The sequence below is a fragment of the Mytilus californianus genome, unplaced genomic scaffold, assembly GCF_021869535.1.
Source record: "Mytilus californianus isolate M0D057914Y unplaced genomic scaffold, xbMytCali1.0.p SCAF_1, whole genome shotgun sequence".
In the NCBI taxonomy this organism is placed as follows: domain Eukaryota; kingdom Metazoa; phylum Mollusca; class Bivalvia; order Mytilida; family Mytilidae; genus Mytilus; species Mytilus californianus.
In genome coordinates this window covers 129,381,879-129,406,017 of record NW_026262581.1, presented here as the reverse complement: position 1 = coordinate 129,406,017, position 24,139 = coordinate 129,381,879, and the positions used below count along the sequence as shown (strand labels likewise).

Here is a 24,139-nt window from a genome sequence, read left to right as displayed (position 1 = left end):
TTTATCTGGTGATCAGCTGTGGACAGCAAAACTGTTTTTACTATCCAAGTTTTCTTGACCAAACTCTGTTATTTATATTGTACATCAGTCATTTCAAAATAAAGTACAATTCCGAATTGGAACTTTTAAAAAAGTAAAGTGGTTTGAATACAAATTATATTTAAAGAACTAAAAACACATTGCTTTTCGAACATATTCCCAAAATATGCAATCTTATCGACACCTGAAAATGATTTTTTTTTAAATATTGTGCCAGATGGTGTCCGATTTTGTCCATCCTGTTACTTTTTTCAAATGTCAGAAAACATGATATTTAAAAAGAATATATCTAATCAAAGTATGTATCGTACTTATATAACAGTGTACATTTGACATCCCATTAACATTTATCCTTTATGAAGATTACCAAAAAAAAAATCTGCAGATAGTCGGTACGTTCAGAAAAATCATCATTTTTTTTATTTTCTAAAAGCTCTTAAAAAAAAAGTTTGGTAAACTGGGCAGCACAAATCGACTAGTTTGTCCCTTTTTAATAGTATTAAATACAAACTTAGCCAAATGATCAGTTTTGTTCATAGTAAAAATTATTTTACACATTTTTGAAGGTAACAGGAACGAACAATGGCAGTAACAGGAAAGACAAGGAAGTAACAGTAAAGACAAAAAACTTCTGGTCACACAAATCAATAAAAAAACAACTTTTGGGGATTTCCCAGGGATACAAAACCAGACAAATAACAAAAACTGAATAAATTGTATTCCCTGTTTCGTCGCTTACCCTGAAGTAAGACCAATACCTGGTTGGCCCGAAGTCATAAAAATGGGTAAAGATAAAGTGACATGTCATTTTGTGAGTTCAGTGCTTTTACGATTTTGCTCAGTATGTTGGTCTTTATCTCGTTATGTAAATCTCACCCTGAATATGCATTTAAATGTAAATGGACGCTTACCAATAACCAATCCGACCTTCCGTCATACAATCGTAGAGAAAGTATACATTATAGGAGTAAAAACCAAAACTAATTTCATCTTTTCAAACTTTAAAGTAAAACTTCTTAAAAGAACACAACACAAGATTTGAACAAAAAGTCATGAAGAACATTTTCGATTGTCAATGATTAATATTGTAGTCTTGACAAGGTTTTTGTCCATATTTCCGGATCCACTTCATAATTACTGGAAGACCCTTTGATTTTCTTTGGCTTTGGAATAATGGCCAATATTCTTGAGTAGTTGTACCAGCACTTGTCTTTTACAGCTTTTGGCCAATAAAAGACATTCTTCTTTATATCTCTTTCAAGTCTTTGCATGCATACCACGTATACATCTGAAGAATCCACGTCTTCCACATACCCTGGATATGGTGTGCTTTCATAGTCTACAATGACGTACTTGTGAAGACAATTTTTAGCGTCAGGGATGATTTCAACAGGCTCGTTTTTTTCCAATAAGGGCACAAAGTGGTTTGGAACCCAGTAGTTATTGTTCATATCGAGGCGAGTTGATGTCCACATAATATACAACGGTTTATCGGAATCTTTTTCCATTGGCTCTATTCTCCGATAAAGATCTTTCCGTACGTTAGGATTCCCTTTTTTGGGATACACTGACACTATTGGCCTTCTAATAACACTTGCCAGAGCAAAAATCTGCCATATGCCCATGTATGTTTTGGAATTTCTTATCTGCATTATTTCTCTCTCATATATATCTTCAATTGATCTTTCCGTCAATACAACGCCATGGGTGTATTCATCAGAATACATTGCGAAACTTTTTAAGATGTTTTTATTCTGGTCATCGGTCCCAAAAGCATTTGACAAGTAGTTTTTATCCAGATAAAACTTTTTGTTTAGAGATAATTCTTTTATGATATGAGCTCGGATTTCATCGGCATAAGAATCGTTTCCAAAAACAAAAACACTTCCGCATGCTGGAAGGCAGTTTCCATCAGCTCTGACCTGTACTGGAAATAGAGTTTTGTCGGTGCAGACGTCATCTGGGAATAGTTTCATGGATCTATTGTCAATAGCGAAGTTATCTTTTTGAACAAACCGATCTTTTCCATGCAAAGTTTCTGTAATAGATTCCAAACAAGTAATTTGCAAATGTTCAAAAGATCCACATTGTTGCAATGTTTGCAAAAGACTTGAATTCCTGTTTTGACAGGTTTTGTCCTCTTCCATTTTTCTCTGTAATATAACATCTTTTTTATAAGAATTCTTGATTTCCAAATTTATATCTTTATAAGGTGTTGATGTAGATACCAGTGGTTCAGATTTGTTAATCAACTTTGCTTGATCTGTACCTCCACATGCAGAAAATTCAAACGAATCACAAAGATGGTCAGAGCAATGAACATCAATGCAGCTTATGCCTCTATACCTTAGCTTTCTCTCTGATTCGGTGAAGATTTGGTGTATTTTCATCGTACCTGGAATAGTTTTCAATGGTATAGGAATTCTTTTGTCTACTTCTAAAACGTCAGGCTCCTTAACTTCGTAAAGCTTGATTTTAGTACCAGTCTCAATCGTCTTGATAAATGCATCTGCTGTCAATATATCTGCTCCAAAGCTAACTTGTCTATCTGCTGATCGTTTAATAGATCCCCCTATGCCATCTGGTATTCCCTTCCCATGTCCTGCTTCGTGGAAGTTCCAGCAAGCACCAGTGAACCCAAGCTCAAATGGCATGGTTGAAAGAAGATAGAAATTAATTTTCTGTCTGTACTGACTTGTAGGTCCATCGCTGTAAAAATGCAAGTACTCTACAAATGGATACAGATCTTTGATTTCATTCAACATAGGTAGCATGTATGCCCATATACTTTGAGGGTCATGTCTGAGGGAATCTGACACTCCACAAAATGAACGGATAGTATCCATATCTTTTGTAACATAGTAACCAGTATGAAGGGAAATTTGTGGTAATGATGCTCCAAAATGCATCGACTGAATTTCCTTTGACATCTTGCAAGAGTAGTTTTCTGAGAAGTCTACATGAATCAGACATTCAGTTTGACTTAAAGTTTCTTTGAGAGTTTTGTAATGTTTATACTGATTTTTGATATTGAACAGATGGCGACTGTACGAGGGTCTTAATAACTCATGAAGTTTTTCTGTTGCCTTTTCGATAGAAGCACTTTCTTTTTCCTTCACCGTGACGCTCAATTCTTTTTCGTCCCCACCTTTGAAGGTCTTTTTGATCTTTTTAGTTTGCCATTGAGACCAGGTTACTTCAACATTATTGTCCTCTACTGTTAGTTTGACAGTCGATTGCTTACAGTCTAGACAATTACCATACATACAATCAAGATTATCCATGGAACATACTGTTTCTTTTACTAAACTTTCTAAGTTTGCAGTCTCAACAATTTTTGCTTTCTTAAGACAATCTGCAATCAATCCTACGTTTTCGCAACATTTACAAAGGCAAGTTGCTCTTTCTTTTTCTGTTGCTTTTCTAATCCAGTAAGGTTTTAGTTTCCAGAAAGTTATAAAGCCTATCTTATCATTGTTTTCTGCTTTAAATTTGACAAAAAGATTCGAAAGTGTGTCGTTCAGGAATCTAATTTGTTTTTTCATTTTGTTCACAGTTTTTGTCTTCTTTTTATCAGTGGTAATTCTGGAATTGTCATCTCTCTCGAAAAAGGCCTTTACTGTTCCTCTAAGGTTGGCTGATATTGTTTGTTTTGACTTTCTTTTCCTTTTACTTTGGTTTGTCACCTGAATTTGGCTATGGGCAAACTTCGTCAGTTTATACTTTCGGAATAACTTGCCCCTGAGAATTTCCAAGATTGACTTCTTCATTGATCTATTTTTCTCACAGCTGTTTTGCATTTCATTAATTAGAACATGATGAAAGTCTAAAGTTTTTCCAACAGACTTGAAGTTCCTTGATGCATGTTTAAACAGCCGTTTTGTCCTGCTTCGTGGTGTTTCTAATTTTTTATTTTCTATCAAATTCATCTTATTTTTTTCTCTCTTTAACCTCATTCTGTACATTTGCACTCTTCTGTTTGACTCTTCAAGTTTTCTTATCAGTAATTTGTTTGTTCTGTAAACTTTAGCTTTTTCTCTTTTTCTTTTCCTCTTGCTTGCAATATTCTGTCTCGACGGTCCTGGAGCATTTTCCTGTAAGGCAACTGGTACGCCCTCTTCTTGAACGGCTTGTTCATCGTTAGTAAGAGGGGATCCAGGGGGTGTTAAAATATTCTTCATATTGGTTTGTCTCTTTCGTAGATCCCTTTTGTAATTTTTCCAATATTTTCTCTTGGAACGAAGTTCTCGTTTAGTCATTTCATCTCTATTTTTTTTCTTCCCTACATCCTTCAGCATCTTGTATCTTTCTCTTTCATTTCTTAAATATTGTTCACGTCTAGAAGGGTCAGTATCTCTTTTAAGCCTGTAACGACGCTGTTTCTCGGCCTGAGATAGTACCATGACTGCAAGAAAGAAATACAAAATTGGTTAGTATATTTTATAAGCAAAATATTGTTATTACAAAATAGCACACTGAAGCAGTATTGGTTAAATCTGAGGTTAAAAATAAAGAAGTTACCAAGCAGAACAAAAACCATTAATAGAGAATAAATATAAAACAATTTAGGTCCATATACTAGAATAAACATCTAAGTCTTTATTACAAACGATGAAGCTATAACAAAAGATTATTGAAAAAAAAAACCAATGCAAATTTAATATGACACGCTTAATGGTTGTACGGTAATATCGGCGACTGAACTTTCATTTATTGTTGAAAATGATAATAAGACATCAATGGAGTTAAATATTGCCAGATCGAATGAATTTTACAAGTTTAAATCGCAAGTCATCGTTTTATTTTCCTTTGCATTATCATATATAAATGTCTATCCTGTTACCAGTTTTGTCCGTCCTGTTACCAATCAAGGTAACACATATTTGGTCAAAACAATATTTCGATATGAACATATATACCATAAAATAATGTACCGTATATTTATAAAAATCTAAAGTGTTAACTGTAAAAAATTTATTGAGGATCATTCAAACAGCATTTTGACTTTTTTTCACAAAGAATGTTTATCTTTTAACTTTTTTGTCCATCCTGTTACCATTTTTGTCCTTCCTGTTACTATTTTCTTGGTAACAGGAAGGACAGTAACAGGATGGAAAAATTATAGCATAACCCGAATTTTTTATAAAAATAGTCGCTCCCTCATAACTGATGCAGTGTTTTTATACTTCCGGCCCATGCATACGTTACGGTAACATACGTTTTATTAGTATAGTGCAATTAAAAACTATAAAATAATAGGTAACATTAAAGACATAATAAAAAGGTACGCATAAATCAGTACTTACCGATCTTTTGAATTTGATAGCCAAACGTTTTCCCTTTTAAATCTTCACGCTGCCATTATGTCCTGGATCAACGTCTATGACGTCACACTAAAAGACTTCCGTTTTTGAAGGGAGAAACTATTTTTTTTCCGTAAACAAGTAAATAGTAACAGGAAGGACAAATATTCACGAACAGGCATTCTAGTTACTGAGGAATATTTGTGTTCTTAATTTTAACCATGGAAAGTTATTTTTCTTAAAGTTATGATGTTACTGAATAAAAAAATCATCCTGTTGACCATGTAAAAGCTATTTTGATTACAGATTATTTGAATGAAAAAGTAAGATATCAAATATGAACACATGGAAATTGGCAATTTTTCATACTTCAACATTTACAAAAAAATGAATAAAATTTCTGCACACTAATATTTGCACTTACTATCTTGCAATATGTGTAACGTATAATGTTAAAAAGAAAAATGATGAAAAACAAGCATATTAAACGGATAATAGACAATAACCGAAAAATGTACATTTTTTTGAAATGACTGACATAAATTAGTAGGATAACTAGTGATGAAGCAGTGTCTGAGAGATCTTAGTATGTTGCTGTATGTGATGAGATGAGGTAAAAAAATCTATTATTTTCCTTATTTATAATACTCTATCTGGACCACTTGATTTTTATAGCAATTAGCAATTAGACAGCAAAACAGTTTTTACTATCTTTACTAGAAGTTATTTCCTTTTTATTTCAGAATAGCTTGGATTGAATGATATTATTTGAAGTTTAAGTTAAAGTTGCACCCTGACTTATTGATTGTATAGATGTGATTTCAGCCAATAACCATCAGAATTCAGTTGAGAACGTGGAAAATCTGTACGAGCAGCAAAACAATTTTTTACAACTCAGTTTTCAGATTTTGAGTTTTAGGATTTTCTGTGCCTATGGCGATACTTTTTTGATTTAGCGAAACAGTCATATATACCATCTGTCTGCCAATGCGTTGATACCAGAGTTTCGCAAGCAATGCAGTTGTAATGGCTACGAGCCTTTACTCTTTGACCCTTGTGTCCTTTGGTTGGGCGGGTTAAATCTAATGAAAATCTTGGTGATCTGGCGTTATCTGAGGTATCCATCATCATTATCATCTCAGAGCTGCACCAAGATTTGCAGTAAGAAAAAATGAAGCGGGTAGCTGATGACTCTGCGATATCATTTTCAAATTGAATAATCATTTTCGTCTGTTGCTAAGCATGCGTATTTTTCAGCTCTAAATAGGCCAGGATATTCATTTTCAAAATCCTCCTGAAACCCGGTCGTCCCCCTTTTTCAAGAAAATCAAATGATCGTTCCCCTAATTTCTATAATTCGCGTAATGAATGTACAAACTAATCAATTTGAAAGAAAACAAATATCAAGGGAGCAATTAAAAAGAGATAACAACAATTTGGCCAAAGAAAAAAATTAATAGATTGACAGCTGGCAAAACAAAACAGATTTATTCCACATTTTACATCGTGCCTTTAAATTTCCCGCAAAAATATACGAAAATAAATAAGTCTTCATTGTTTAGATCAGGTAACAATTTTCAAGACTAATTGCAAGTAAAATAAGAAATGAATATTCATTTTCAATTAAATCATATAATGCAAACTTTTGGCTAAAATAAATATTAGATGTCGTTAATGACGCTTTGGTTAGCTTTGTATAATAAGAAAAGGTGAAAAGTAAAACACCTGTGCAACGCTTTCCTCAATAAAAACACAGGTATTGTACAACATGTTCTGTTACTTTAATGTTCAACCTTTATGTTATTTTACTGAAATCGCAAAGAAACCTGGCCAGCCAATACACAGGTTATGAGGTTTACGAGAAACCTTTTGAAATGGGGATAAAAATTCTAGTTATTTTTACAGTGCAAAATATTATCATAGTTATGTTTACTGTAAAATTATTTAAAAATTCCCTTTTTTTTTTAAATCAATTTTAAAAACAAAGAATTGATGACTTTTCCTGAACAGAATTAGCTGCTAGTTAAGTAGGATATTCACACAGAAAACGTCCAAGCGATCAATCTCTCAAAGAATCCGGTATCATGTAGTCGAATAATTCAGACTTTTTTCAGTCGATATACTTCGCTGCTCTATGATTGCTACATTGACGCCTGAAAGCCCAGTTAATTGAAAATCATCATTTAATCATTCTGAATTAGCTGATTGGGTCTCTCATCCAGAGAGCACCATCAAAATTCTGGATTCTTGACACATTTTTAGATTAAGAGTGTAGGACCTTAGGAGTGGGAAAGTCGATCAGGGGAGGGACTGAATTATTCGGGTTAAGTATCCTGAAAATTGTTAAATTCATAATATTGTTGCAGTACCTCAAAACCTCCAAAACCCATTATAACCATTTGTATGATATGTAAGGGAGTGAAAACCTGAATGAATAAGTAAGTAATTAGTAAATTTGATTTAGAGTCGAACATGATATGTACAAATTAACATAGTAAACATGAGCTCTGTAGAGCTCTTAACGAACTTAGTTGAATAGTGCCAAAACAAGTTGAAATTGATCAGTTGATAATAGAGGCTATATTTCAGGGTTGTGTATTGTTGTTTTGTGACATTTAAATAGCATTCAGATGAACAATTTTTGTTTCATGTATGCCAGTTTTCTTGTTTTATAATCTACATGTAGGTCACAAATAAGACTTCATCTTGTAAAATGAACTAAAGATGTGCAGATTTCTAGGATTATTTTGCTGGATTTAAATTTTTCATCTACAGTGTACATTTCTGTAGCTTGAATCAAGGGAAAAATTGTTATATTGTTATATGGCGTTTAAGCATGAAATACATTAAAACAGGGAAACATATTGCATGCAAATTACATGTACCTACAAATGTAGCTACATCTAAATCATTGTAAATCCAGCAAAAAAATCCTAGGAATCTGCATGCACATCTTTAATTCATTTTACAAGATGAATTAAGTCTTATTTGTGACCTACATGTAGATTATAACACAAGAAAACTGGCATACATGTACATGAAACAAAAATTGTTCATCTGAATGCTATATAAATGTCACAAAACAACAATACACAACCCTGAAATATAGCCTCTATTATCAACACAATGATTTAGATGTGGCTAGATACATGTAATTTGCATGCAATATGTTTCCCCGTTTTAATGTATTTCATGCTTAAATGCTGTTATTCACAGTCTTTTCTGCAAAAAGTACAGGTAAATACATTGATTTTTTTTTTCCATTAGTTGGTATATAACAATTTTTCGCTGGATTCAAGCTGCAGAAATGTACACTGTAGATGAAAAATTTACTAGAATTATATTTTTTAGATATAAATATTTAGATTTCTAGGTAAAATTTTGCTATGAAGAATATTGAAATATGTTATTTTTTTAATATTAAATATATAATGTTATATATATTAAAATCATTTTATCACCTTTAAGTGAGTAGCAATGATTATGCTGGTACATGTATATAGGCTGATATAGCATTTATGATGATCACAATTTTATTAGAAGTTATCTAGACTTGTGTATGCATAATTACCGGTAAAATGAAAACATATATTACAGAGGTTAGTCATCAAATCTGTTTCCTAAAATCATTCCTCTGATCATCAAATATATACATAACTTTTGTATGTGCAAATTTACACTTATCCTGAATGAAATAGTTTATTTACAAAATTCTCTGAGATATAAAGTAATTATTCAAGATTTTATTATGGGGACTTGTGCCGAATTGACTTTAGGCCGGATTGACTTATTTTAGATTACATTAAATTCATCAAAGAGAGATTGTGATTAGGTTATAATTAGCTTAAGGGGAATAACTAATGGTAAGTCAATGATATTTGGTATGCAGTTATATCAGTATTACACTGGGTATTAGCATATCTCATATCCATAGAGATTATTTGGCCCCATCCCCTCAGTCATGGTCTATTGACTTTAAAACTTTTGCTTATTTAAATGTTAAAGTTTGGGAAAAGGTCAGTTTAAGTTAAGGGGAACCAAATATATTTTTATTATTACTTAACAAAAATGTACTTAAATATCAATTCAAACTGTGTGCTTGACAGAGAAGCAGTAAATACAATTTTTAAAGTTTGACCTAGCTGGGAATTAAGCCTATGACATTCCACATTGAAGTCAAGCCACTACTATGAGGCCACAGAGGCAGTTGCTAGCAATTGATTTATTGTGTAATGGCTTCTATATGCTTTTCATGATTTAATTAAAGCTTTTATAATAGATGCATATATGTAATAGGATAGGTGAAAAGAGCTCTGAAAATTGTCTTTTAATCATTATTTCTAAAACAAGATACCATAGATTGTTCATAGAATTGAAGTGTACATGTATTTGCTGGAGGAATTTCTGTTGTGAAGATACATTGTATAATGAAATATTTGGGTCATTAAATTTCTCATCAAAGTGAAGCATGACTTTATAAATGGTAAAACATAGTTGTTTGATATTTCTCTCTATGCACACAGTCGTAAAATGGTTAATGTCAAAAACCAAATTTTGTTGCCCAATGATTGTTATTTTTCTAAACAAAAATCTGTGAACTGGTATTCAAGAAACTATGATTATATATATGTAAAATTGAGAATGAAAACGGGGAATGTGTCAAAGAGAAAACAACCCGACTAATGAGCTGAAAACAACCCAAGGCCACCAATGGGTCTTCAACACAGCGAGAAAATCCCGCGCCCAGAGGCGGGCTTGAGCATGCTCGCCTGGAGTGCAGGAGGTTGTGGGTTCCATCCCTGGCTGGGTAAAACCAAAGACTTGAAAATTGATATTTGCTGCTTCTCCACTCAGTATTCAGGATTAAGGATTAAGAGTAAAGACTTGTCAGCTCGGAATCAATAGTGTATCTGGGTGACATCTCTTTGTGCGGACTGTTATCTTGTGAACTAGTACTTTTAAAATGGTCTAGTAAAAAATATTCATATCACATTAACTCGTCCTGAATATGCATTTAACTTGCCGCTGGACATTAAACAACTAATCTTCATTAATATAATTAGTCAGCTATTTTTAGAAATAAAAAAGGTCTTTAAACATTGTTAAAAGGATGAATATGTGTACCGGTAGATATTATTTAAAATTTTCAGTTAAAGTTCAGCGTGCAAAATATGTTGCAAAATCTATACTGAAACAATTTTTAGGCCTACAATTAGATGGCCACCAGGAATCAGAAGATAATAACTTTATTTTTGGCATTTCTTTAAAGGTAAATGAAAACATTTTAAATGAAAATGAAAGATTAGGGTCATGCAGACTGTTTGAAGAAATTGTTGACATAATTGTAAAATATATATCCTTTGTCCTCTTTATTGTTATAAGTCTTGAGGAGATTTGTTTGAACTGTTGATAATGGGACTTTAAATACACAAATATTTGTTTTGTGTATTGTATTTACCTGACTATTGTCTCAGTTTAATTATAATGGTAAAAGACACCACCTGCACAGGTGTAATAAGCTTCATTTCCTGTTTGTGACAACCAAAGTTCATATGATCAATATTCTGATACTGAAGTTAATTACTGCGGTTATTGATTTCAATGCATTGTTTTATTTTGAGATTTAAAAATCAAAGGATTTTATTTAAAGACTTGACTGAGACTTTAAGCTACTAACCACAATGTGGTCAGTTAAGAAGCTGTGACTCAGGACAAAACTTGTGCTTACTTTTACATGAACATGTTCTTAATGGTATGTGTTTTTACTTTTGCTTAAAATATTTTAAAATAATTTATATATGGTAACTTAGGAATTGTTATGTATGTTCAATTTTAGAAGATTTACTTTTTGACATAATACAGTGTTTCTTGTTTTAAACTGAAATATAAAAAAAATGCATTATTTATTTCTGTCTAGACATGTAGATTTAAAAAAAATATTATTTTGTTAGAATCAATGTCCCATGACCAAAGTTAATTATTGTATGCACATTGAAGACTGGCATAATTGTTAATCGGTACCTTAAATTGCCTTTACTTGCATTAACTTTCTCTCACTTTTTTTTTAATCTAAACAAACTTTTTACACAGTTCTGTTTGTTCCATGTACACAACTCCCTTTTATTTTGGAGATTTTCAGTTTTGTTGACCCAGAGTGACAGTTATTTCATCACCCTTCAAAACAGCAAAATTAAAAAGGAGCTTGCATACTTGACCCTATAGACTGAAAATTTTGTGAGCATCTAAATCTTTTCTTAAAAATCTGATCAAAACTGACCGTAAAGTTATATTGAAATGTTCATGACATACATATGTAAGTATTTTTACTTGTAAGATTTTTTGTGAAAAGAGCTGCTTTTCCAACAGTTGTCTACTTGTGACCACATACTTGTTAGTTGATAACAGAAATAATTTCAATGTCTTTCGTCAGGCCTTAACTTCTAATGGTTGTTGTTTGCCCACATTTTGTAGTTTTGGTGTTTGTCAAAAGACCCTAGCCGGCCTGTATTCATGATGTTGGAGTTCACCTGTATTTAACAGTATCTAGACTTTTGGTCCTAATTAAGCTTCATAATTCACTTATCAATGACTTCATGATTGCCTCTATTCTATGGGTGACATGACATGTGGACTGATCATACTAGTCCAGCAAAGAAACATTTTTGATCAAAACAAAACTTTACATACAAATGAAACACAGCAAAACCAAGCCTATACCTAAGCAAACAACCTTGTCATGAATGTCCAAATGGATTCTCTTTTTTTTTATATGGTGAGTAGGGTTCTTTAAATATAAAAAAAATTAGATAGTTTAATTTTGTAACAATTTGATTTACACTGTTTATATAGTGTCCAAAAAAGGTAGCAATTTGGCAGTGTAGTTGTCTTCTGTTTCAATTGAAAACAACAAAAAATTTCTTTTGAAGCTTTTTAATTTTTAAATTTGCATTTTGTCCATTCATTCATTGTACAAGGCTCTATTGCTGCCATTATATTTACTTATAATGAAATCATTAAAAACAAAAAATTTAAAACAACAGATTATTTCATCTGTATCAATGGACTAACAGGAGAAATACATTTTTGTATGTTTGTTAATAATTTCTGGGTTGGAGTAATATTTTATTCATATTGAATTTGTCTATTGTTGAGTCTTTGGGTTTCCCTCGTGATATCTTCTGAGGTTCTTGCTGTCTCATTGACTGACTCTCTTGACTTGTATGTAGACTATTTATCTATTGTTGAGTCTTTGGGTTTCCCTCGTGATATCTTCTGAGGTTCTTGCTGTCTCATTGACTGACTCTCTTGACTTGTATGTAGACTATTTATCTATTGTTGAGTTGGTGGGTTTCCCTCGTGATATCTTCTGAGGTTCTTGCTGTCTCATTGACTGACTCTCTTGACTTGTATGTAGACTATTCCAGTTCTGATAGTTTGAGTCTTAATGGAGCTTTCATTTGCACAAATAAAGGGAAGTGTGGAATAGAGCTCAGAATATTATTGTAAGTCAGGGTATGTCTTTTTTCCCCTAAGACACTCTGGTTTAGAAATCTGATCACTTTTACTGGAAATTGTGACAGTTACTACAAATGTTACCTGAATCAATCAAATAGTTTATGCATAATACCACACTGAACTTCCACATTCGACAGACAATCAGTCAAACCAATGATAATTAAATAATTCAAGTGTTTGTAAAGAAATAAAGAAATATTTTTTCCTCAAAATATTCTTTAACTTCCTATTTCTCTACAAAGCATGCATGATTAAAAATATTGTAGTAAAATATGCATAATATTTGATTTAACTAGAAATTGAGGTACAATGTACATGCTGTATATAATAAATTCTGCACCATTCACATGTCTTTTTTAACACACCTGAACTTATTTATAAGGGTATATATGCTTCCTGTTGTGATATAATATATAAAATTTCATTTACATATATTGCTTTAATGCTTAACTGTAGAAATCTAATTAGTAAAAAGGTGTGCGGTGCATTAAATTAAAAATTATATTCAAACGTTGATATTGTCATTGAAAATTTCTTCATCTATTCGTATCAACAGTTAGTGTCAACTTATAGTTAAACAAATTATAAATCTTCATAATATACATGTATTGATGTATTTCAAAGAGAAATCAACAATATTTTTTTTGGTAAGGAAAAGATGAAAGCAAATAGAATTTGGATACTGATATGAGAATGCACTGGAATTATTTTCTAAAGGATACAATTGGCCTATGGACAGGAATTCTGATTGCCATAGAGAAAAAACTCTTATCTTTCATTAGGATATTTAAGCTGATACAGCTTTATATTTTTCATGTCGGGGCCTTTTATAGCCGACCATAGGGTATGGGTTTTTTCTCATTGTTGAAGGCCGTACGGTTGCCTTTAATTGCTTACATCCACTTCATTTGAACTTTGTTGGATAATTGTCTCATTGGCAATCATACCACATCTCCTTATTTTTATATTATGGGTAGAAAAAAAATGGTAAGATTAAATGTAGCATTATATATCATGTATATTGACGATATTGTCCAAAAAAAAGAAGCAGGAGATACCAAAGGGATAACCAAACACAAGTCCAAAACAAACTAACAACACCATGGCAAAAAACTACAGAAAGATAAACAAGTCTACAGAACACATGATGGAAAACTAAAAACAGTAATACAAACCCCATCAAAAACGGGGAGTGATCTCGGGTGCTCCAGAAGTATAAGCAGATCCTACTCCACATTTGGCACCCATCCTGTTGCTCATGTTAATACAAACCTGGTGTCCAAACATGCTTTGCAGATTACTATTTGTGATTTTAACATTTTTAATGTGATACACATCTCACATTAAAGACTCGCAACAAACTCATGCTCCTTAAGCAAGCTCTGGAAGGGTCATATATTGCTAAGCATGCACTGATTCCTATATGAATTCTTTGGTTGCAAGCTATAATAGAAAGTACATGTAATATCAAGACCAGTATTGGTTCCTTGAATTCGAAAATTAAATATTTTTATAAATCTATCAAATAGGAACCTTCAGATATTCACAAGACATCATTGGATGTCAGATATTAATATTTATATTTTAATTTTGTTTTACATATTTTTATACCCCCACTTTAAAAAAGTAGGGGTATACTGTTTTACCTCTGTCTGTACTTCCGTCAGTCCATCCATCCGTCAGTCCATCGGTCAGTCCGTCCGTCCCATGAATATTTTCGTCGCATTTTTCTCAGGAACTACTTGACAAGGATTTCTGAAATTTGGTTTCAGGGTTTATATAAGTAAGTTACCCCGTGTGATGCGTTTTCAGATTCATCACTCAACAACTTCCTGTTTACCGAACACTTGTATTATTTTACACATGATAGCCAAGTTGAAAATTTTCTTCACATTTTTCTCAGGAACTACTTGACAAGGATTTCTGAAATTTGGTTTCAGGGTTTATATAAGTAAGTTACACCGTGTGATGCGTTTTCAGATTCATCACTCAACAACTTCCTGTTTACCGAACACTTGTATTATTTTACACATGATAGCCAAGTTGAAAATATTCGTCACATTTTTCTCAGGAACTACTTGACAAGGATTTCTGAAATTTGGTTTCAGGGTTTATATAAGTCAGTTATACCGTGTGATGCGTTTTCAGATTCATCACTCAACAAATTCCTGTTTACGGAAATATTTCGGCAGGGGTATCATCAGTGAGCAGTAGCTCACGGTTTTACTTGTTGGTTTAGGGCATTTAAGGAAAACTGCTAAAACTCCAAAATGCCTCATTTTGAGATCATGTAATTACTATTTAGATATGAGCAAGTTAGGCTTATATTTTGCAATAAGATCTTGTATACTGTTGGTCATATTTGATTTTACCAAATTGAGATTTAAATGACCTTCTAGTTAAAACACCAAGAAGTCAATTTTCACATGTTATAACATCACAGTGACACCACAAATGTTGTTTCTGCACTTTAATAAAAATAAGAGGGCCTTTTATAGCTTACTAAACTGTCTATACAATATGTGTTTTGCTCATTGTTGAAAACCATACAATGTCCTAAAGTTGTTTACATCCTCGTCATATTCACTTTATCATCCTATTATTATCAATAAAATCTTTGTTCTGAGGAGATCAACAAGTTTGACTTGTAATCACAGGGTTCAATAAAGTCTTTTATCATGTTTTCTCCTTTCCCAAATAATATGGATAGCGATTACAGAGGACTGTTACATGTGCAAGGAATTATAAAACCAAAGCCACTTACATGTTAATCCCCTAGATAATCTGTTATAAAGTTATTAGATACACTTTAATCATTTGACATGTTACATATTTGATTACTCTAGTAAGACATTGCTAAACTTTGTAGTCAACTGTGCATCTATGGAGGCTGCCATTTTGTTTTTTTTTTTTCTTCTTTTATTAATTGGTATGTTTTTAAAGTTTCAAGAATTTTATAATGATTGAGAATTTGAAATGAACAAGTTGAAACATTTCATCTGATATTTAGAATGGAGTGAATTTAGAATATACTAAGTAAAATACTGCAAGTTTTGATTTATTCATGGATTAAATTATTTTAAACTTCAAGTCTTTGACATGTTTGAGGCTGATTCACTACAAAAATCAATTGTATTTTAAGTTTAGTATCTATATACCTAAATTGAAAGAGCAATAATTCCAATTTTTGGGTTGCATTGTCCAGTATATTTATTTTAAGCTTTCTTTGTAAGGAATCCTCTTTACATATCTTTGAATTAAAGCCTAATTACAAGTACAAATGTATAATTAGATAAAGGAGGTATGGTACAAGCCATTATTTGGTCCCTGAATTTATTAAAGTGGTAGAGTTCTTTATTCTTTCGAAATTATATTTTTACAAATGTAGTTATTTATAAATTAATAATGTGATATATATAATCTGAAGACTTCAGTGCAGAAAAGTCAGTTGTGATGTCTCAAACATGTTGAAATTGACGTATTTGACTTAAAAAATAATTTGACACTAATATTTTGTTAAAATTAGAAATGAGCTAAGGCCTTACCCAAAAAAAAAGTTTACCAACATTAAATAAAACATCTTGTGGAAAAAAATCTTTTCTGGTAAAGCCTTAATTGGCCCATATCTGAATATTAGTGACAAGATCTCAGAATGAGGCTAGTTTGACAGATTTTGCAGTTTTTGTCTCGCCTTGACAGAGTCAAAAAGCGAGACATTCAATGTAGGTATGCTGTTTCCAGTGTAGGCGGCGGCAGTGTGCATCAACAATGTATTAATTTGTGATTAGGTCTAGTTTATGGTGAATCATTGGTGGTAGGTCAATGGTATTTGGTATGCAGTTGTGTTAGCATTGGCACATCTCATTTCCATGGAGATTATTTGGCCCTGCCCCTCAGTCATGGTCTATTGACTTTGAAAATTTTGCTTAGTTTACATGTATTAGTTTGTGACTAGGTCAGTTTATGGGTAACCACTAGTGGTAGGTCAATGATGTTTGATATGCAGTTGTATAAACATTGGCATATCTCATTTCCATGGAGATTATTTGGCTCCGCCCCCTCAGTCATGATCTATTGACTTTGAAACTTTTGCTTAGTTTACATGTATTAGTTTGTGATTAGGTCAGTTCAAGGGGAACCATTATTGGTAGGCCAATGTTAATTGGTATGCAGTTGTATAAGCATTAGCACATCTCATTTCCATGGAGAATATTTGGCCCTGCCCCCTAAGTCATGGTCTATTGACTTTGAAACTTTTGCTAAATTTACATGTATTAGTTTGTGATTAGATCAGTTTAAGATGAACTGCTAATGTTAAATCAAGATATTTAGTATGCAAATTTATTGGCAGTTGCAAGTCTCATTTCGATGGATATTATATAGCCCCAACCCCTCATCATGGTTCATTGACCTTGAAATTTTAACATAGTTCACAAGTTAATGCTTGTGTTTAGTTATGTTTAAAGGGAACGACTTATGATAAGTCAATGGTATTTGGTATGCAGTTGTATTAGAATTGGCACATCTCATTTCCATGGAGATTGTTTAGCGATGTACCTTCAGTCATGGTTCATTGACATTGAGTATTTGCATTACTTACATGTTAAAGTATTGCTATTTTAATTTCAACATTTGCATTATCAAAATTACAAAAAGGCGAGACATATCTCTGTGTTAACAGTTTATTTATGAAATGTAATTGATTGATTATATTACTTTTTGATTTCAAATGGCCAAAAATTATGGCATTATCATACCTTCTCCTTTAAGTTAAAGAAATCAGTGATTATTTATTGATCGCTTTATGTTCAGTGGCAAATATTTCATGCATATACAGGGCACAAACTCATTTAGTTCTTATTAATGTTATTATTACGTGTTAACTAAGAATAACTTGATCAATCAGGGATTATAGGTTGTGGCTGTTCATGTTATATTTTTGTCTATTTCTACCTTGGAAGCTTATTAATTCTCTGGTTACGTTTCCATGAGTTCACTAAATGATTCAAGGTAATTTCATAAATGTTATCGATTTAGACAATAAAAATTCCATTATCTTAATCACAGAATTAATCAGCATTTAGAAGAATTTTATTGTCTGGTTTAATCAATTTAGGATTTGAAATGAACTGTGGCAGTTAGAAAATTTACATTTTTCCTAAGCGTAAATTACTCGTTCCTAATTACATGAATTACTGATCCAGTTACAAGTTCCTTAATTATATATAAAGTGTGAATTCAATATTGTACTAGATTGAAAATGTTTAGTACAGTTTTTGTTTTCATTTATATTGAGAAAGGGCAAAATTTCACAACATTTTGTACTAATCATAATAATTATGATGAGCAAACAAGATTAGAAAAGTTTCATTGTAATAATGTTGTAATTATACTTTTGAAACACAACCTTTATATATATATTATATCTCTTCTTTAGGAGTGGGGACTATATTGCATTCACCTTGTCCATCCATCCATTTGTCAAACAAATATTTCTATCACACTTTTCTGTCAGAGGTAGTACTGAAAAGAATGACTTCATATTTAGACGGCTGCTTTGCAGTAATGAATTGTTATGTGTGAGTCAATTTCAGCTCTGTTAGACACCTACTTCTGTTTTTTCATATATTAAATTATGAGTGGGGATACGTTTAGCATGACAAGGTGTGCTATCTTATTTAACCTGAATTCATCTGAAAAATATTAAAATAGCATGATTCTGTCAGTGCTTAACATAGAAACACAGTGGCCTATAATTGCTTACTACCACTTCATTTTAACTCTGATGGGTAGTTGTCTCATTGTCAATTATATCACATCTCTTCATTTTTATATTAAGTTAAATTTAACTTGGGAGACAATTTAAATTTCCATTACATTCTCTATTTGTTTAGCCTGCAACATTCATGTCGTGAAAGCAAGACATAGCGGTCTTAGATGCTGTCGTTGGGGGCGGCTGTGTCATTAACATTCAGGCTTACTCTGTGATTAAAGTTTTTTTTATACAATTACTTTGTCAAACCTTCATTTAATTTTATGAAATTTGGACAGAAGCTTGTTTATGACCAAAAGACAGTATTCACAGCAAATTTTGTAAATATTTTTATTATGCCCCCACCATAGCGGAGGGGGCATTAAGTGTAACCCTTGTACGTCCTGTATGTCCCCAAAATTGGTTTCCGTTCTCTAACTTTAGTTTGCCTCAACCAAATGTTATGAAACTTATACACAATGCTTATTACCAGAAAACACAGATCAATTTAGAAATTGGGTGGCTACACTTTTACTGTTCTTGAGTTATGCCCCTTTTTAAATGTACAAATTGCTAAATCTATCATTTCCGTTCTCTAACTTTAGTTTGCCTCAACCAAATGTTATGAAACTTATACACAATGTTTATAATCTCAAAACGTTCTTAACTAGTTGAATCCTGCATCTGTATGTGGAAGTTGACTCATGCATATTTACAAGCGTGGGCATCTGTGGCCCATAGACACATTCTCCATTTATTTTTCATTTTTTCGATATTTTACTGATAAATGGACTCTATTTTATAGTCGACATAACACTTTAACACTGTCAGCAGCAATCGCAGGCGAGACGTAAGGTTCTGTGGAACCATTTACAAATCTTTTTTTATATAAGAGGGCACTCCACTAAATAGTAATACTAATTTAAACAGGGTTCTTAAAGAGTCCTAAATGTTATTCACAACCGTTTTTAATTTGCATGAGAGCAATTCATCAGCCATCTAATTGACAACACATCTTTTGGTCTGTATAGAGGGATCAAAGGCAAAGTAATGACAGCTAACAGATCATGAAATCTTGTGTAACAAAGTGGTTTGCATCAAATTTATAGTATGCTATGCTGGTTGTAAAGTGGTCAAATATTTTATTTGGTGATGAATTGATAGGGAAAAATAAAGGTATGTGAAAATGCAGCGATAATATAATGTGTCCTTGGACTTCAAAGTAAGGCAGTTATTGTTCCTTAAATTGTGACTGTCTTCCAAGTTGAGGGGTTCTTGTGTGGTCAGAGGTTATAAGGTTATATAATGTCTAGTCATTTTATTTTAGGATAGAAAATTACATTTGTACTAAAGGAGGTATACAGCATCTTTAGAGGCTTATTGATTTGAAGTTATGCACACAATATCTTGTCAATATATCTCTGCTTTGAAGATAGGTTGGAAATGGAATTCAGGGACCTAATGTTTCATAATGTCTTGTCATTTTATTTCAGGATGGCAGATTGGAGTGTTTTGAGAGGTGGTGATAGAGACTTTCTGTCATTTTTTGGATCATCACTCAATTCAACAAGGATGGGAGATCAGACAATAATAGAAACCTTCTGTACGACAGACAATATTGACCAGAGTATAGCATATATTAACCAGGTATATTTTGTATTTTGTGAACACATAAGTTCCTAAACTGGAATAGTTATTAAATTGGGTAGTTGTTTAGCCTAACCAAATATAACATGGTAAAAGTTCACATATTTATATATATTTATAAGGCAAATTTTCTATGTTTTCAAATTTTCTGTTTGAATTTTGCACTTCAAAAAACAAGTTAAACATGTTTATTATATTGTAATTGTACATTATCCCACAATTTGTTTTGGTAGGAACTAACAGTTCTAGGTTTCCAGACAATAAGTTATGATATACAAGACAGAGTACCAAGTTTAGTTAACAGATTGTATGAAGTATTACGTCAGTTCCAAAGAATAGGAAGAATAAGAGAAGAACTCGAAAATAGGTAAGAAGATTAAAGAAACTTCGACTATATTTTTTTGTATTGCAATAATCATTATTAGGTAGGTCACAGGACGGGATTGTGGTTACAACGATTTCAAACTGTTACATTGTGACTTCGCATATTGAATATTAAACAAATATCAGTGTAGATCAAACCATGGTCCAATATCATATCACCTTAACTTGTTAGAGTCCTAAATATGGATGGATTATTTGCTTCTATGTATTCAACATCCATCATTCAGTTTCTTCAGCATTGAAGTAATTTTTAAATTGATAAGAAAGTGTAGTTCTTTGTGTGTCACATATTCACATGCTAGTCAGTAAATACACATTTTTCATAAAATACCAGTAAAATATTTTGAAAAAGATGTTCATGATTATCTTCAAATATCATCAGTAGTGATAACTCATGAATGTTCTTAACCTCCTCAAGGTAAATTGTATTTTGTTCTGTTCAGTTACACTTTGAAATGGAATTGATGATACAAAATGTATATCTCTTTAGGAAAAGAATTTTCCTTCAATAATGTAAACCTTTTACAATAGTCTAAATGTAAGTCACTAATGTTTTTCAGAATCCATCGTGTTACTGGGGAATTAGACCATTACCAAGCTATGAATATGCGCTTTAAAACCGAGAATGAAAAATTAGATAAAGAGAATGGCAGAGAACAAGAGAAATACAGACAGCTGGTAAACAAACAGAAGACATTGTCATCTAAACTTAAAGCTGAAAGAGAAGAGGTGAGTTATATACAATTGAGCAAAAAAAACATTGAAATCTTGATTTTATTTTTTGTGTCAATACATAAGGCAAAATACTCGATACCCTATAGATCAATGATATAGTCTTTAAAAAAGTACTCTTAATTTCAAGAAAGATTTTCACGGCTCTTGTGTAATCCAGTGTTAACTAAAATGATAAAAATTCAAATAAACCAATTCTAAGTGCTTGGTTACATTAAAGTATCCTTTGTGTTATTTTCAGGTTAAGAGGTTACAAAGTATAATAAAAGACAGAGATGCACAGTTCAAACATGAGTTAAAGAAGAAGGAAAGAGAAATAAACAAACTGAAAGAGAAATTACATCAACTGATATCAGATAAAACTCCAAACAGAAGAGTTGGTTAGTATTTATGAAAATATTCTATTGTAATCAAAATACATGATACTTACTTTGAAAAATAAGGAGCTGGGGTATGATTGCCAATGACACAACTCTCCAACATAGTCCAATGATGTGAATTTTAAGTTGGTATGATTAATGCATGTTCCTATAAATAATTGTTCAGATATAATCAAACGTAAAAGTATAGAAAGTCAAATTCACATAAATCATTTGGATCCCTAAAAAAAAAAACCCAATAACAAAATGACTGAAAACATGTGAAGCAAATATTGACAGAGGTAGAACTGTAGTCACATATAGTTATGTTCTGTATTTCTGCTTATATTATTTGAAGTTGAACCTCAACTCCTTGAAAATGGCCTGCCAGAATTCCACTAAACTTGCACTGATTTCTTCAGGACAAGAAGTTGTGCACCTGCTATTTAAATGTTTGAATCTAAATGATATTTTAGGTTTCCCATACCTAAATATAGACTTTTTAACCTATATTATTTTGAGACATTAGGCAACATATGTCTTCTTTGGAAAACTCGCACATTTTTAGGTTAAGTGAAAATAATATTCTCTATTTATGTAACCTTTCTTATATTGCAGAAAACCTTTCTAATTATATTGTGAAAAAAGATGCAACAGCAAACATTTTGAAATAGTTAAGCGAAAATTTGTATATTTTTAGAAACCAGGACTTTTAAAAATAGATACTGTTATAAACTATCAATGGACACAAATTATTCCTATTTTGATTTAACCTATTTATTATTGTAAGTATTCAATTTTTTTTTGACAATTTACACAGTAATTTAGAAATATTTATGTCCAGTCTACTTTAAAAGAAATGATTATATCGTAATAAGAGAATTACCATTACAGGTTTGGACATTGCTAATTCTTTACAAAACAGAGATGGTAAACGTAGCACATGGAAGAGTGCAGGCAATAATAAGTATGTGTATGATGTAGAAATTGGAATCTTCTGAGTATTCTGATGCCTTCCAGTTTTTTTTCTAATCCAGAAATAAAGTTTTTCTTGCTTACAGTTTATTATATCAAAATGAATATGTACAATCTACTCTTGTTATCTTCAAAACTGACAGGACTGTGTTAAATTTCAACTCAACAGATGTTTGACCCAAGAGGAGCTTACATGAAATCAATCAATGGAAGACAATTCAAATTTAAAATAATCAATTTTCATATAATTTTGGTAATTTATGCTTATTACTATTAAAGGACAAAATGATTTAATTATGGTATGTTTTTAATCATGTCAGTTTAATTACTCAGAATTGCTGCTTGATGAGGTTGAAATACATGACTAAAGCATTCTATGTGTATTGTGAAATATTTGTATGACCAGGTTTCTCTTTCATAGCAAGCATAGCTGTGTACTGCTGATTAATTTCTTTTACACATTGTAATTTACAGACAGGAAGAGATGTATCAAAATGTTATACATCATTACGAAGATAAACAGAGAGAACTGATGTTGGAGAATACCGATCTACGTGATTGTTTAGTTCAGATGCAGAAAGAACTTGTCACAGTCATCAATGGAGAAGAAATAGCCAACTGTAGTATTAGTCCTAATGATGTTAGTAATATATTATTTATATTTAAGGTCTCCAGATATTATTAAGAATTCTCCCTGCTGGAATTCATAACAACATTTTCATAAATGACATTTTATTCAATATATAAAGTATAATACATCAACATCATGATGAAATAAAGATATAGGTCTGAGTACTGGTTTTTGAGATACAATGGATAAATGAGAATTTTTGTCAGGAAAAAGTTGTTCATGAATGAGAAAGTTAATATGTATGAAAAATATAGAAAAAACGACAAGAATTTCAAAGCATAGTGTAGGATGAACATATAGGGGTTGCAAAGTATTAAGCAAAAGTTTAGAACAGTCTTATATTGTTTATATTTATTTTCATTCTAGAAGATATAATCTACGTATCTTAAGCATTGAATAACCAATATTAAATTCAAGAAAAATAAATTATATCTCAGACTGACTTTTTTACTTGTGCTGTGTTTTATTACTATATAAATTGTGCATTCTCCTGATTGAAAATGTGAACACTGTAATTAAAAATATTTATTTACATACTGTAATATTTAATTTATTTCAGAATAATTTAGATGACACCTTCAGTGATGATGATGATAGTAGTTCTATTTATTCTGTCAAGAAGCCACCCGCTCTTAATGATATCTCAGATGGTAAGCTGTTATTCAGTCAATTCTCAGTTATGGGTCCCTTTTAATAATGACACCAGATATAAAAATTTAATGCAGTAAAATAAAGAACTATTCAAACTATGCAAGGGTTATTTTGAAGATTTATGGAAGAACTATTATTATGTGTTTTTTCT

At 31.7% G+C, this 24,139-nt stretch overlaps 1 protein-coding gene across 4 annotated transcripts in view; it reads left to right on the top strand.

Moving 5' to 3' along the window:
* Positions 1-24,139, top strand: part of LOC127713498 (afadin- and alpha-actinin-binding protein B-like) — a 54,970-nt gene that overhangs the window by 18,183 nt on the left and 12,648 nt on the right. For 2 of the 4 annotated variants that reach the window (XR_007987496.1, XM_052219789.1), the window contains exons 2-8: positions 20,103-20,256; positions 20,490-20,623; positions 21,201-21,369; positions 21,614-21,752; positions 22,626-22,698; positions 23,181-23,346; positions 23,897-23,987. Coding sequence is in view for 3 of the 4 variants with exons in the window: in XM_052219789.1 (XP_052075749.1) it covers positions 20,103-20,256; positions 20,490-20,623; positions 21,201-21,369; positions 21,614-21,752; positions 22,626-22,698; positions 23,181-23,346; positions 23,897-23,987 (926 nt within the window). In the remaining variant the exon portion in view is untranslated. Of the gene's footprint in view, positions 1-7,027; positions 7,099-10,824; positions 11,095-20,102; positions 20,257-20,489; positions 20,624-21,200; positions 21,370-21,613; positions 21,753-22,625; positions 22,699-23,180; positions 23,347-23,896; positions 23,988-24,139 lie in introns of those variants that run through there. The other 2 variants (XM_052219790.1, XM_052219791.1) reach the window with 2 other exon arrangements.